This window comes from Bemisia tabaci, chromosome 8, assembly GCF_918797505.1.
Source record: "Bemisia tabaci chromosome 8, PGI_BMITA_v3".
Lineage (NCBI taxonomy): Eukaryota > Metazoa > Arthropoda > Insecta > Hemiptera > Aleyrodidae > Bemisia > Bemisia tabaci.
Window position 1 is genome coordinate 47,330,440 of NC_092800.1, and position 14,087 is coordinate 47,344,526.

The window sequence follows — 14,087 nt, forward strand, 5'->3', positions numbered from 1 at the left end:
GTTTGCCAAAATTTGGGCCAATTTCAACCATTTTTAATGGTGCCGAAGGTTAATTTTGTGATGAAATTATGATTTTTTTGTTTACACCTCGATTTCGTACAAGGAACTCGGTTTTACGCTGAAATCGTTCGGTTGCGAGTAAAATGCCGAATAATTCAAGTTGTAGAGGATGAAATTTTTCTCCAGGAAGACGTCTTCGTAAACGATACAAATCAACTTGAACTAGAAAAGGTCAACTCGGTATTTATCCTTTTGGTCCTCAGAATTTCCGAGGTCTTACAAAGTAGCAGCTTAAAAGACTTATTTTTCACAAAAAGAAGTCGAAAGAGGGTGTAAATGAACTGTACGTAAGTGTTGAGGATGTAAATGTCATCAGAACTTCCTCAGTTTCAAAAGAAGTTCCAATTATTTTGCACAATCCTCCAAAGAGTGTACGGCTCGAGAAGCAGGGTCGTGATATAATAGTAAGGGAGAAGTGCGGTTTGACTCGGAAAAATTGCATAACAAAGTTTCTGTACGTAATCGTCATTAGTTGGTTCCCCCGGAACAACTTCCTAAAAGTTAAAAATGGCCCGACCCCTGAACACCCGTCAAAGTTGATACATTTAAAATGGCGGCCGTAATAAGGGGGTCCGGAAATCGGTATTTTAAAATGCTCATTCTGTCTCATGAGTGAGGTATCATTTCCTACGTATTTTCCGTCGTGGATTTCATGAATGAATTGTACAAGGCCTCTCGGTCAAAGGGGGAGGTCCAAATCAAAGCTGGCGGCCAAATGTGAGAGGCAGGAGGTTGCATTTTTTATAAATATTAACGGAAGGAACAAGGAGAATGAAGTGTCTCTATTTTCATGTATTTTTGGCCAAGAAACCTAAATTTGATATTATAAAATTTATATTTAATGAGGGAAATTAAAAGAAACATACGACTACGGGAGTAACGTAGGGTCAGAAGCGTGTTTGCACTTTTATGAGTTGATGTGTTGATGTGTTAATGTGTGTACACATTAACTAGATAGCTAGGTAAATTACATAGGGAAACTTTGTTACGCATTTTTGCGGGTCAAACCGCACTCCTCCCTCACTATTATAGCACGATCCTGCTTCTCGAGCCGTACACTTTTTTGAAGGATTGTGCAAAAAAGTTGGAACTTTCTTTGACACTGAGGAAGTTGTGATGACATTCGCATCCTGTGATTGGTCGACGCGCGCGCTGTGTGAGACATTGGCGGGAGCACCGTTCTGCGAGTTTCAACTTGGCGGGCGCTGTGGAGACTAAGTTTTGAACGTAATGAATTGCGCGCCCCCGCGCGGCTCGTGATTGGTGCGCTGCCTCGCGTTCATTCTGAGGCTGGGGCCAATGGAATTCAGCGGAACTTAATGCTCCCAGGATCATCGCTGTGATTGGATTTCTAATGATTATTAATTTTGTTCGTGACTGTGATTCGATTTCTAACGATTATTATTTTGTAGGTGAAACCGAACAATGTCCAAAGAAAAAGTGTCCACCGGATCGATGATGACTGAATTGGGTTTCCTTTTTTCGATACAACGGTGTCGAGGGAACCGACGTCGATAAAAACGATGTCGACGTAAAGCAGGTCTTCCTCAAGGAATTTAAATGTTAATTTTCGAAGGCTTCAATGTCCCTTGACGTGAGTTTTAATTGTCGATTGACGTGTTTCGACGATTATTGTACCCACCAATTCGTTCATTTCTCCGGTGACTGTCTCATTCCGTTCTCTCCTCGCCGAACCCGTAATTTGTTGGTCCATTGCAGATAAAAATATTGCAATATTTTCAAATATGAACTGTATACCCGTTTGTGACGCTGTGAAGGCGTGAAGTACGGGACACAATCAGGAATGGGTTCACACTGTCTTGCCTCTCAGAAAAGAGGGGCTCATACAATTATATACGTCTTACGGCCCAATTAGATAGGTGTAGCCCTTGCAAACGGAAAAGTAAATGTCAATCGTTAGGATCGATAATGTGGAACGAAACGGGACAAGAAAAATCATGAGTAAATTTTCGTCCGAAAGAACTAGTAAGTTAATGCCGAGAGGAATTCAAAGACGTGGCTTAAGAAGGACGGTTCCAACAATTGTGATTGTATAAATGTCTCTGGATAATTTAAGTTATGAGATTGCCTATCGTTTTGGAGTTCACGAGGTCCCATCACCTGCGTCACAATTTTCGACTTGTCCTTAGTCTTTTTGTATAGATACTCTACCTATGACGCTCTGGAGGGGGGTTATTTGTTTTATAGTTCAATTCTTCACGGAAACTCCCGATCTCACTTGGAAACAGAGCAGAACTGCGAGACGAATCCCTTAGAGTGATGAACATATGAACGCTGAAAACAATAAGCTACGGAGAAAATTCTCTTCGAAAAATTCTGTTTTGGAGAGGGAAAGTGATGAATTACAAGGTGACAAGCCGGGGGGAGGAATTAAAAATTGAGCTCCGTCAAAATTCAAGATGACGAAACTATTCACACAGGATATTTCTCGATAGCTTTGCGGTAGAACCGGTATCCGTGGTATTTTGATAGAACGCAAACAAAATAATTTGAAGGTAGAATTTTTTTAAGAAAGCGAAATATTTCCGAGATGGAGGAAAATTCAGAAACTCGGTAATTCGGTTTTTTTCGAGATAATATGAACAGATATGTAGTTAGATTGAAGAAAGCGTTTCTTTTGGGAGTTTTCCGCTTTTTTTTATAAAATCAAACTTTAAATTGGTTCGTCACCTATCAACACACCCGTAAATAGGGATTTTAGGGAACGCCCATTGACCGACAAGCGGATGTGAATTTTCGGGGATCTTGAATTTGAAGAGAAATCATTTTCGAAAAAGTCTGAGATATTAACTTCTGATTGACCCGAAAGTTTCCTCTCTTACCCTCTTTCCGCGACGAAGTCTAAAAAAACGGGGTGTTCCCGATGGGTCACTAGACAGTGCATGAACGAATTTTGACTTGCAAATATACTTTTCTGAAGGGAAATGACGCATAGAACACGATGCGCACATTAAAAACGCGAACACGTAACTCAATAACCGAGAAATGTGCAGTTCAAATGGCTCAACTTTTACGCAAAAAAACACCCCAGTCTGCGCCGCGCCGAATGATGTGACCCGGCAGCAATCAGAAGCGGGCACGGGTTCCCACGACTTCCGTCAAATGTCTATCTACTCTTCGTATATGATAACAGTACTAAAGTCAAAATTATATATTTTGAATTCAAGACTTGAATCTCATTCATATGTTAGCTGTAATAAACGAGAAACAATTCCACATTGAAACACGTTTTTTTTTTTAACAAACATCAGAGGAAAATGAGAGAAGATTGGGATATGACTACCGCAGTGCGTCAACACCGTCAGTTTCCCGCCATTTGGGTGCGTTTGAAATGTCTTGCAGTTTTTAGATTTTTCAAAAGACGGTTTCTACGCGATTTCGACTCTATAAAAATGCGGAAAAATCAACGCACGTTATCTACTCACATTGTACTTCCAGAATATTCAATGAAATAGAGAAAGTTTACTGACACATTGCAAATAATAATTCATTGGCGCCTCCGTCCACCCCCTATGTATTGACACATATCCTATACCGGCTTATCCAAAAGTCACTGACCAACCCTGTAACTTTTTTCAAAATTGAGATAGAAGTTTGAAACTTTGGGAATGTTCCTCGGTCTAAGGTAGCAACTTTTTCGTCCCCCCAAAATTTAGGGGGGCGGGGGCTAACTTTTTTTTTCAAATGGCAACCCCCCCTTTGTGATACCTCATTCGAAAGATAATAAAAGAAGGAAATTTTTGGCGCAAACCGCAGGTCAAAATATTCATTTTTGACAAAATGGCGGCCGGTCAAGGTTCAAAATGGCGGAAATTTGGCATCTCCGTTGTTTATTGACGGATTGGTGTGAAACTCGGAATCCTAGGGTTTTTTGAGGTGAGAAAAACGATTCTGGCATTGGTTTTCCAGAAAAGTCAGTCCTTTTCAAAATGGCGGCGGTCAAAATGGCGGCCTCGAGCGGGAAGTGGATATTTAGGCTGCATATCGTTGGATTTGCATGAAACTTGGTATCTGGGGGTATTTCGGCACGATAAGAACGAATTTTTCAATGGATATCTGAAATTTGGACAAATTCCAAAATGACGGCGGAAAAATGGCGGGAAATTAGTTTTACTGCTGTTCACCGATGGATTAGCATGAAATTATTTGATATTTCAAGAATCTAATGAAAGATTCCTTTTTATCCAGCCAAAAACGGCCAGGATATCGAATTTCATGCAAATCCATCGGCGAACAGCCGTAAAACTGATTTCCCGCCATTTTTCCGCCGTCATTTTGGAATTTGTCAAAATTTCAGATATCCATTAAAAAATTCGTTCTTCTCGTGCCGAAATACCCCCAGATACCAAGTTTCATGCAAATCCAACGATATGCAGCCTAAATATCCACTTCCCGCTCGAGGCCGCCATTTTGACCGCCGCCATTTTGAAAAGGACTGACTTTTCTGGAAAACCAATGCCAGAATCGTTTTTCTCACCTCAAAAAACCCTAGGATTCCGAGTTTCACACCAATCCGTCAATAAACAACGGAGATGCCAAATTTCCGCCATTTTGAACCTTGACCGGCCGCCATTTTGTCAAAAATGAATATTTTGACCTGCGGTTTGCGCCAAAAATTTCCTTCTTTTATTATCTTTCGAATGAGGTATCACAAAGGGGGGGTTGCCATTTGAAAAAAAAAAGTTAGCCCCCGCCCCCTTAAGGGGGGCCGCCCCCCAAAATTTTGGGGGGACGAAAAAGTTGCTACGTTAGACTGAGGAAGATTCCCAAAGTTTCAAACTTCTATGTCAATTTGGAAAAAAGTTACAGGGGTGGTCAGTGACTTTTGGATAACCCTGTATAAGGGAACGGTTTCGTATGTTTTGTCTGAAATCCTCATGTGCATCTGTAATATTTCTTCAAATACTTCTCTTGCCAAAATTCGTATCTTTAGTTACACACGGCCCTTGATAAATTGTTTCGTTTGTATATTGGTGTTATTAAAATATTATGACTACCGGGGGTGATACGCTCCGAATCGTTTTTCCTATAATGACTCTCATCTCGTTATTGATTATGTTTCAGAAGGATGGACGTAGTGAAGGATCAATTAAAGAGACAATACGAATTGGCGGCAAAGGGAGCTGCGAAGGCAGTTGCTGAGCAGAACGAAGAAGATGCAAAGTATTTCTTGGGGATCATGACAGGGCTAGAATCGGTCATATTCCCAGGCCGGAAAATGGGAGATGATAGCGGTCTGAGTCAGACCCCAATGAGGTGAGTCGTGGAGTATTGAAAATATATGAAAATGTTCAGCTTTCCTCCGTTGGACGTTCCATCGTTCAAATTTGATGGCCGACGGTCTAAGAGACGACTTGAGATCTGAATCAGGAAGGACGCGAATTGATTTTATGGGATCCCTATAAGAATGTGACGAAACATAATGAGAAGCTGATACGATGGAGGATTTGAGAATCACTTTGACATGGGTGAAAAATTATGAGTATACGGGAGGATGGCGTTGAGAAGAGGACGGCTGTTTTCTCTTCCCCGGATGGTGTGGAGTAGTTTTTCATCCATTGGTGTATGTGAAGGTAATGAGGGGACAATATTCGGCGGGAGGACATGAAAGTGGGTAACGGTAGGTTTGGGACGAACGGTATCAGTGTTATTATGTTACAAGTGGATCACACATGACTACACGTACTTCGAAATATGAATTTTTCTCATTTGAAAGTAATCACTTATCGGTTCGAAGGAAATCCTTACTCCGTAAGCCAAACCGGATGTGTCACTTTACAATTGTTGTAGAAGCTCCTAATCGATGGTGAGGCGTAGACTTTGGGTGGTTATTTTTGTGAGAATAGGGGACATTATAAAGTGGGGGATGATAAAAAGGTTTAGACGTGAAAAGAGATGTGTAGCTTTCAGAAAAAGTTGAGGGTTATCTGTTGGGACAGAAGCAGCCGCATTAAGTACTTTCATAGGAGAGAAGGAATTTTTTTCTGGAAAGTACCGTGACACAACGGTGACGCTACGTTAACAAGTAATATGACTTTATGTGTAACTGTCTCCTTTGATGGGTTCCATGTGAACTTTACCCGAAAATTGATGTGTAATGACGATTCGATGTGTAGCTACCCGAAAAATTTGAGGGTTATCTGTTGGGACAAAAGTATCCGCATTACTGAATATCATATAAGAGGACGAATGTCTTATTGGAAAGCACCCGGACACGCCGGCGACGCTACTTTAACAAGTAATATGACTTTAGGTGTAAGTGTGTCCTTCGATGGGTTGCATGTGTACTTTACCAGCAGATGCATGTGCGCAATGACGATTCTAGTCCAAGCCATACTAAGGCGCACATAAGTATGAAAGTAGAGGATGAGACGGCTAGGGGACCACCACTGAGGAATGGAAGTCCACGGGATGTTGAGACGGAGAAGAGGACAAACCATGTTTATTCAGGCATGATGTCGAACAAATAAATGGCTTTACAGAGTTGTAGGAAGGGGTGGACTCATTATGAAAGGAATATTGTATATAGATTTGTCAGAAGGAAGCACCGTTGGGGGGGGGGGGGGGGGTAGATGATGTTGCACCAACGGTGTCGCACGACTACTAAGAGAAAGTATGCAATTCGGACGCTTTGCTGTTAGTTGGATGAGGTTGTAATGGTTCAGCTATAGTACTCTATTCTATTCATACTTGATATGGTACTTTTACCCTTTAAAAATAAAGGAAGTGCTTAGATATTAGGCACATCAATGTCGAATGAAATTTTAAAATGTTGATAATATAGCAATTTTATTGAAAACTATATGCAGGTGTATCTTCTCTGTTATTATGATACCAACCGAGGAAATTATCTTTAAATTTAAATTTTGGAAGAAGTTTTTTGAAGCTGCGGATGTTACTTTTTGCCCGCCTAATGTGAAAAACAGGTGGAGAGAACCACATACCAGAATCGAGTTGCCGACAATTTATTTTCAAGTAATATAAGGAAATTTTAAACTTAGCAAAAGACGAGATCTGAAATCTGATTTTGATTATCTTCTTTTTCCCCCTCGGTTCCAAACACAAAGCTCCTTCTTCGTGTCCATTTTCAGGTTCATCGGAACAATATTCGTGACGAAGTAGGCGAAAGTAGATTTACAGTTTTTTGGCAATAACTACGCTAAGAATGGAAACTTCGACAAAAGGAGGTGGAGCCGACGTGGAGGACTAACTGTGTCCCATATCGGAAATATTTCCATACTCTCCCTCTAACGATAAAAGCAGGACAGCACGGAATAATTGTTCGCATTTTTTGGGCTTACGCTTTTATGATATACTAAGATACGATTTGAAACAGAGAAGAATAGTACCCCCTGTGGAAACATTATGTTGAGAATGTTCCGCCAATCTGCTGCAGTTTTGAATATGCTGAGAATATTCTGAGGATATTGTAAGCACTTTCTTTGAAAACGTTGAGAACATATTTGGAATATGGTGCACACGGTTTCTGCAAAGAATATCCTAGGGTTATTCCTGATGGGGGGGGGGGGGGTTCTTCAAATCGATTCTCACAGCATCTCACAGTTCTCACAGTCTCCAAATTCTGCTTTATTTTGGTCTGAACGAAATGTGAATAAAAGAAGTCTTTCGTTTTCAACGGTAGAGTAACAGTGTTAGTGTTGTCTGTAATAGTCATCAACTCACGAGCGGAACAGCAAAACAAATCACAAGTGTTAGGTTACTTTCTATTTTATGGACATCAGGACATCAAGAACGATCGAGACAATATGAAATCATTTGGTTTCAATGATTTCAATCCATTTACGACTTCAACGATGTTCGTGACAATCATTATCATCGTGCTTTACAACCTGGAGCAGAAGTCTATCGCCTCGTTGTGAAGTGAATTCTGAATATCCAATCTTACAACTAAAACCTCACCATTCTATTCTCTCATTGTTCTCTCTTCATTTTTGGTTCAAATCAAGTGATCTTAAGTCGCTTCACTAAAATTATGTGATCCTGAATCCATTCAAGAGTGTGAAGGTCACATTTTTCTGGCATTACAGCCTTTTTTCTCCTCAAATTCTACGGATATGAGTCGATTTCGTTCAAGGCTTCTCTCAGCGATACCAAGTGTTTATACATTTAAGATAAGTGAGATAGTTCTTTTCTTTCTTCTCTTACCAGTTTTAGAGTAAATTAGGTATTAGATTACCTTCATCCCCTTCATCCAGGTTTGTTTCCTTGTTTAATGTTTGTTAAGAGTCTTTCTATATGAACACTCAAGGACATACATTCTTACGCTCAGGTACCAATACCATTGTTTTTCTCTGACGTCAGGATGTACCTTTAAGCTTGCTTATTTACCAAAGAAACTCCCCCACTGATAAATAATTTTAAGCTTCATTAGGAGGTGGAAACCTCTGTGGGGTGTCGCTAAATTTCTCAGATAAGTCTCAGTTTAGACACGTAGAAGGGACGTTCACTTTTGTCCGTTACGATCCCTGCTCTTATAGCTTCACATCTTACTTTCGTCTCCGATTCATCGATTAATGGCACTCCTAGTTTCATTCATCATCAATCAGTTCAAAGCTACCTCAACGATAAATCATCAAACGTTATATCGAAGAAGAAATTTTCCGGTAAAGGCTACGACTGAATTGACATTGCAACTCAACTTACAAAAGCATGAACCAGGACATAAGAATCTGTCTCAGAGGGAATATTTTTTTCAACTCATCAGTCAGTTCGGCAGGTAAAAAACGTACAGTTGATTAATTAAGCATTACCAGATTACATGCACACTGCTTTTCCAACATTTACGGTAGGTAGGTATGTTTTTATAGATAATGATTAATGACGAAATGAATATATGAGTGCCATGGCTAAACTGGGAAACTACTTACCGCAATCCACAAAGTTCATCCAAAAAGACATTCAAAGTCGAGAATTGACAGGTATTTGAAAAAAGTTAGTGGAGGCAAGAAATAAGGCGTAAGCCAATAATTCCTTACATCTGAATGATAATAAATTTGTACTCCACCTACATAGCGATACTGCTTCACGAAGGGGGGGGGGGGGAAGCAGCCACGATGCATTAGACCAATAGGGATGAAGAATTGACTACTCTTGTGATCAGACTACAGTCAATTCTTGATAGCTGTTGGACGATTGCATCTTGATTGCTCACAAGCGGAATGTAACTAAGTGCCTAATTAGCCGATAAGCAACGTGGAGTTGATGCAGGACGAAGGTGAGTCCAAAGTTACTTGTTTCATTTGGATTATCTTATTTAAATGGAATTCACATGCTAAACCCAAACCAATAGACATTCTTCCTGCGATATTTGGAATCGGATCAATGAAAAAGAAAGGCTGAAGTAAGTATGATGAAAATAATTTCATGGATCAGTGTATCATTGATTGACATTATTTAGCAATCATATTGCCTTCATTTTTGAGCTTCATGCTAATCCAAAAATTTTTTATTGGACTGCTTTATTTCCACAGGTTGTAGAAGCAATTGTTACTTTGGCCCCCGAGTTTGTACGTATGCCGAACACTCCTGAAGCAATGCAGGATGTTGCAGAGGAGTTTGAGGCTATGTATGGGTTTCCGCAGCTATTAGGGTGTATTGATGGAACTTTAGTCAAAATCCAGACCCCCACCCAGGATGAGCATATATTCGTTGATCGAAAAGGCAACCACTCTATCAACTGTCAAATCATTTGCGATTCCCATATGAGAATATTGGATGTTGTGGCCAGATGGCCAGGTAGTGTGCACGACGGCGGTATTTTTGAGGTGTCCCAGATGAAGCATCGTTTTGACAATCATGTTTTTGGAGACTACAAGTTGCTCGGTATGTGTGGGTTTATCATATTGCTGATTGTTTCCTGCGCATTGAATACTAACTTCAGTTTCTTCGTTCCAGTCCGATTTCCCGGCGGTGCTACAATACAGGCCAAAAAATGTGGACCCTGATAATTTTCAGAACAATATCAAAGTAATTTTCTAAACGTCTCAGAAAAGTAATGAAGAACGAACTTTTGTCAACTTTATGCTGCAAATCAAGGAAAAGTGAGCTGAGAATCTAAAGAATCATCCGATTAAAGGGCTTATCAACAGCTTTACTCACGATTAGAGCCACCGGCAAACCCCATGAAGCTCAAAAAGCCTGTGAATTGTATTCAGCCTGAAAATTTCTTCCCCCTCTTTGTTCATATCTATTAACCGTTTTTTATTGTTCCTTCAAAAGTTTCAACCAAAAATTTTAATAAGTCATATTTTATAAAAATTACATACAAGGAGACATTCTCAGGTAACCTTGCTTATTGGTGATCAGAAAGAAGTGAAAGTGCATCAAATTATGTCATTCATATGAAGTTTAACAAAAGTAATAAATTCACTGAACTCCTTTACAGCAGAAATCTTCCACATAGTTAGGTACTTGCTACTGTTCTCCTTATATAAGTATATCATTATCAGGTTTCATGTGTTCTAGGTGACTCTGGATATCGACTATCACGGTACCTTCTAACCATATATCGCCCTGCTATTACTGCATCCCAACAAATCTACAATCAGTTGCATAAGTCGACGCGATGTGTCGTCGAAAGGTGTGTAGGATTACTGAAAGGACGGTGGAGATGCCTGCACAGTACTGGTGGTAATCTCATCTATACTCCAGGAAAAGTAAGTTTACCATGATACTGTAATGATACAGATGACCTCTCATTAGGACAGCCAAGGGTCTTTTCTTGAAATAGAAGCTCAATTGTGCCACTAAAAGAACCACTAACTATTATCAAATTGAATACATTTAGACACCCAACTCTCTCTTACATGAATTCCCCCCGAAAAATTGGGCATTTACCTTTAAGACAGTGCAAAAGTAAGGAGATATCCCTAAAACGAAGTGAAACCGGCCGAGATCTCCATGCCATGTGAAGTTTTTGGCAATTTTTATCTTTTTCCATAAGTAATCATTTTATCCGCACCAGAGAATGGTCCAAATGAGCTGGCCATTTTAAAGGAACTACTTAGGTTCTTGTTTACGCACCCATATTGAAGCGGTCAGATTAAAAAGTCAACATGTTCTGTGTCACGAATGAAGGAAAAAGCTGTTTAAAATGAAACCATCAGATGGAATTGCATGATTAATGATAATTATGCCTTTGTAAGATTGCTAGCATTCTTGACCCCCGACGGTGCAATGAGGTGCGCATAACTCAATCTCCGTCAAATTTCAGAATGACATCTGCTTTACCTATTTTGATTCTAATCTTGATTCCAAATCCTTTCAGAATTTAGTGTCTTGGAAGAATAGATCAATTACATTTCAATAGATGCCTATGGAAAATCATTTTCAGGTTTGCAGAATGTTCTTGGCTTGCAGCATTCTTCACAACATTTGCTTCATGACTGAAGATGGTGGACTTGAAGATATTGATGAAGATCTTATAATAATTGACGACGTAGATGAGCAAGTAAATAATGCATTGCCTGCTGGCGTGGCGCATGATTTGAGGAACAACTTTTTAAATGCACATCCTGCTTTCCATCCTGCCTTCTATAATTTGTGAATTTTCTTATCAATGTGAGTATTTTTTTATTCCTGTTCTTTGCCCCCTTTTCTTCACTTGGTGTTTAGTCAAACATTTGTATAAGTAGTAGAGAGCAAAAGAGCCTTTCTACAATGACCATGGGCCCCACCCAGTTCCCAAGGAAGATCTTTCCTGTGGAAGTGGATAGAAGCTGAAGGAACTGAGTTGCATGTCTAAACCTGAGGTATGATGAAAAGATGTTTTGACATGATTATCTCAGATCACTGCTAGTTTCGGGTGAATTTGGTCATTTTTTCACAGTTGAGGGCAAAATTTGAAGAATTGAAATGTTTCTTGAGAGTTTTTGCTTTCTTCAAAAGATATTACTGTGAACGGTTGACTTGGCCAGTTGCAAATCCAGCCAACATTGCTTGCAGGTTATGATCAGTCTTTGTAAAATGACGAGGATTTTGCCTCCTGACATGGAGATCCAGGATTACATGTCTGTCAGCCACTATTATCTACCTACATTTTATGCTGCATTCTTGGATTCTAAAAAAATTCTTCACAACAAAGTGGAACAACTTAATCTATTCAGCAAGTAAATATACACACATCAGTGATTAGTCAATGTTTGATAAATTTGAAACATTCCCATGCATTGCTAAATCTCTCAAATGCTGTTTTGTTGCTGTAAGAATTAACATCGGTTTCATTAGATTCCAGCAAAGCAGGAAAACACCGTCATAATCTGCATCTCAGTATATTACGCTGAGGGTGCAATTATCATCGCGACTTGGACATCCTATTCATCTGTATGTTAGTAATCAATTAGTCTCGGATTAGAGTAGGCTCCTTGTTAACGAAAATGTTCTTGAAGATGAAGGTTTCTGGAACCTCTGTTTGTAAGGATTTTTTCCCAGAGATCACTTATTTGAACATCTTCTAAATCGGATTTTTTTCAGGTAACCTAAGATTTCCATGGACAACAAAAAAAAGGATTCATAACTCGGTTTTCAAGCCTATAAATCACCTGCGGCAGTTAAAGAAGCAGACCCAAGAAATGCTCAAGGCAACAGAGATGGATTTCTGGCAAAGATCGGCTGGAATCTCAAGGAGAGAATGTGTCAGGACTCAGGAATAAACAGGTCTGAGAAATAATGGGTGTTGAGAGGATGATTGTGCACAATAACATGACCAAGCAATTGGTATGGTATGGACATGTGTAGAGAATGGCTGATACCAGGTTGCGTAGGCGATGGAGAGGGCGTCCAGCCAAACGGTGGGTAGAGGGCATCTGTGAAGAGATGGAGAGATGCCAGCTCCCGGGGGATCTCTACCATGACAGATTCCTGTGGCGGGTAGGCGTTGCAGAGCGCCCTAGCAGGCCGTAAAAGTGGCTCTTACATATACACTTACCTAAAAATTTCTGAAAATTTGGCTGCTCCACAACATGATTTTTGACCACTTCCTTCACAGACACTGACACTGGTCAGGAAACGTTTTTCAATTGTGAGGTATTTTTGCACGTTGAAGGGCAAAAATTTAACTTGCAACCAAATGATGCAGCTTCTCGTGCAATGTCATGTATGGAACAGCCAGGCACTCCATCGCTAAGTCTCAGGTGCCAACAACTTATTATGAATCTCCAAAATCCTACTTTCTGTACAAAATATGAAGGGATGAGAGGGTGAAAGAGAGGACTAATCACCATATTTCATTATTATCACTACATTTTACGATTTTGCCGTATCAGCCGAGATGTACCTATCAGGTGATCATGGGTCCTATTTGTTAAAATTTGTTTGTCTTTCTTTATTCCTGTACTCCAAGTTTAAAAGTGGGGCTGAGAATTTGTCACCCATTAAAGCTGCACTGGTTTCACTTGCCCTGAATCCAGTTCTGCCAATGACTTTTATAATGTTCTTTCAGCACTGTATTTTTATTCGTCAAGTATGGTAATTGAAACCATCCACAAAAAGATACAAAATAAATTGTCAGTTACAGTAGTTTCAAATTTAAAAAATTCAGTTTCAAAATGTGGAGTCCGTAATATTTAGCTTGTTTTTTTCCTTTTACAGATTTGGAAACTGCAAAACCGAATGAATACGTACGTGAACGTTCGCTGAAGCAGGCATTTTATTACACATGAAGTTAACTTATGTCCAAAGGAAAATGCAGAAAGTGACAGGATGAATGAATCGCGAATGGTCATTGGAAAAGGTTTGTCATGAAAATTTGAATACTGAATGGTTGAAATCCAGAGATGAACAAAGTCATGAATTATGAAATCTATGACATGAATTATAAACATTGAACGTTTATCATTGAAAAATCTCAGACTTTGTTGCTACCTGTTGATTGTAGTTTTAGAAGGCTTTCAGTTGGAATTATAATGTTGTTTGTTTTAAGCATTGTTTTAAGAATATGGCATGATGCTTGTCAACTTCAAAAAATTAAATTGATTGTCACATTTGGT

General features: G+C 39.6%; 1 protein-coding gene and 1 long non-coding RNA gene across 8 annotated transcripts in view; one reads left to right on the forward strand and one right to left on the reverse strand.

Moving 5' to 3' along the window:
• LOC109043781 (putative nuclease HARBI1) overlaps positions 1–14,087 on the forward strand; it is a 107,227-nt gene that overhangs the window by 86,532 nt on the left and 6,608 nt on the right. For 5 of the 7 annotated variants that reach the window (XM_072303633.1, XM_072303637.1, XM_072303638.1 and 2 more), the window contains exons 2-7: positions 5,146–5,337; positions 9,573–9,924; positions 10,567–10,757; positions 11,435–11,661; positions 12,574–12,756; positions 13,690–13,831. In XM_072303633.1, the coding sequence (XP_072159734.1) occupies positions 9,615–9,924; positions 10,567–10,757; positions 11,435–11,647 (714 nt within the window). In that variant the 5' untranslated portion in view covers positions 5,146–5,337; positions 9,573–9,614 and the 3' untranslated portion in view covers positions 11,648–11,661; positions 12,574–12,756; positions 13,690–13,831. Of the gene's footprint in view, positions 1–5,145; positions 5,338–9,572; positions 9,925–10,566; positions 10,758–11,434; positions 11,662–12,573; positions 13,233–13,689; positions 13,832–14,087 lie in introns of all 7 variants that reach the window. The other 2 variants (XM_072303634.1, XM_072303636.1) reach the window with 2 other exon arrangements.
• Positions 1–14,087, reverse strand: part of LOC140225291 (uncharacterized) — a 145,090-nt gene that overhangs the window by 45,223 nt on the left and 85,780 nt on the right. The gene's annotated exons all lie outside the window — the stretch shown is intronic.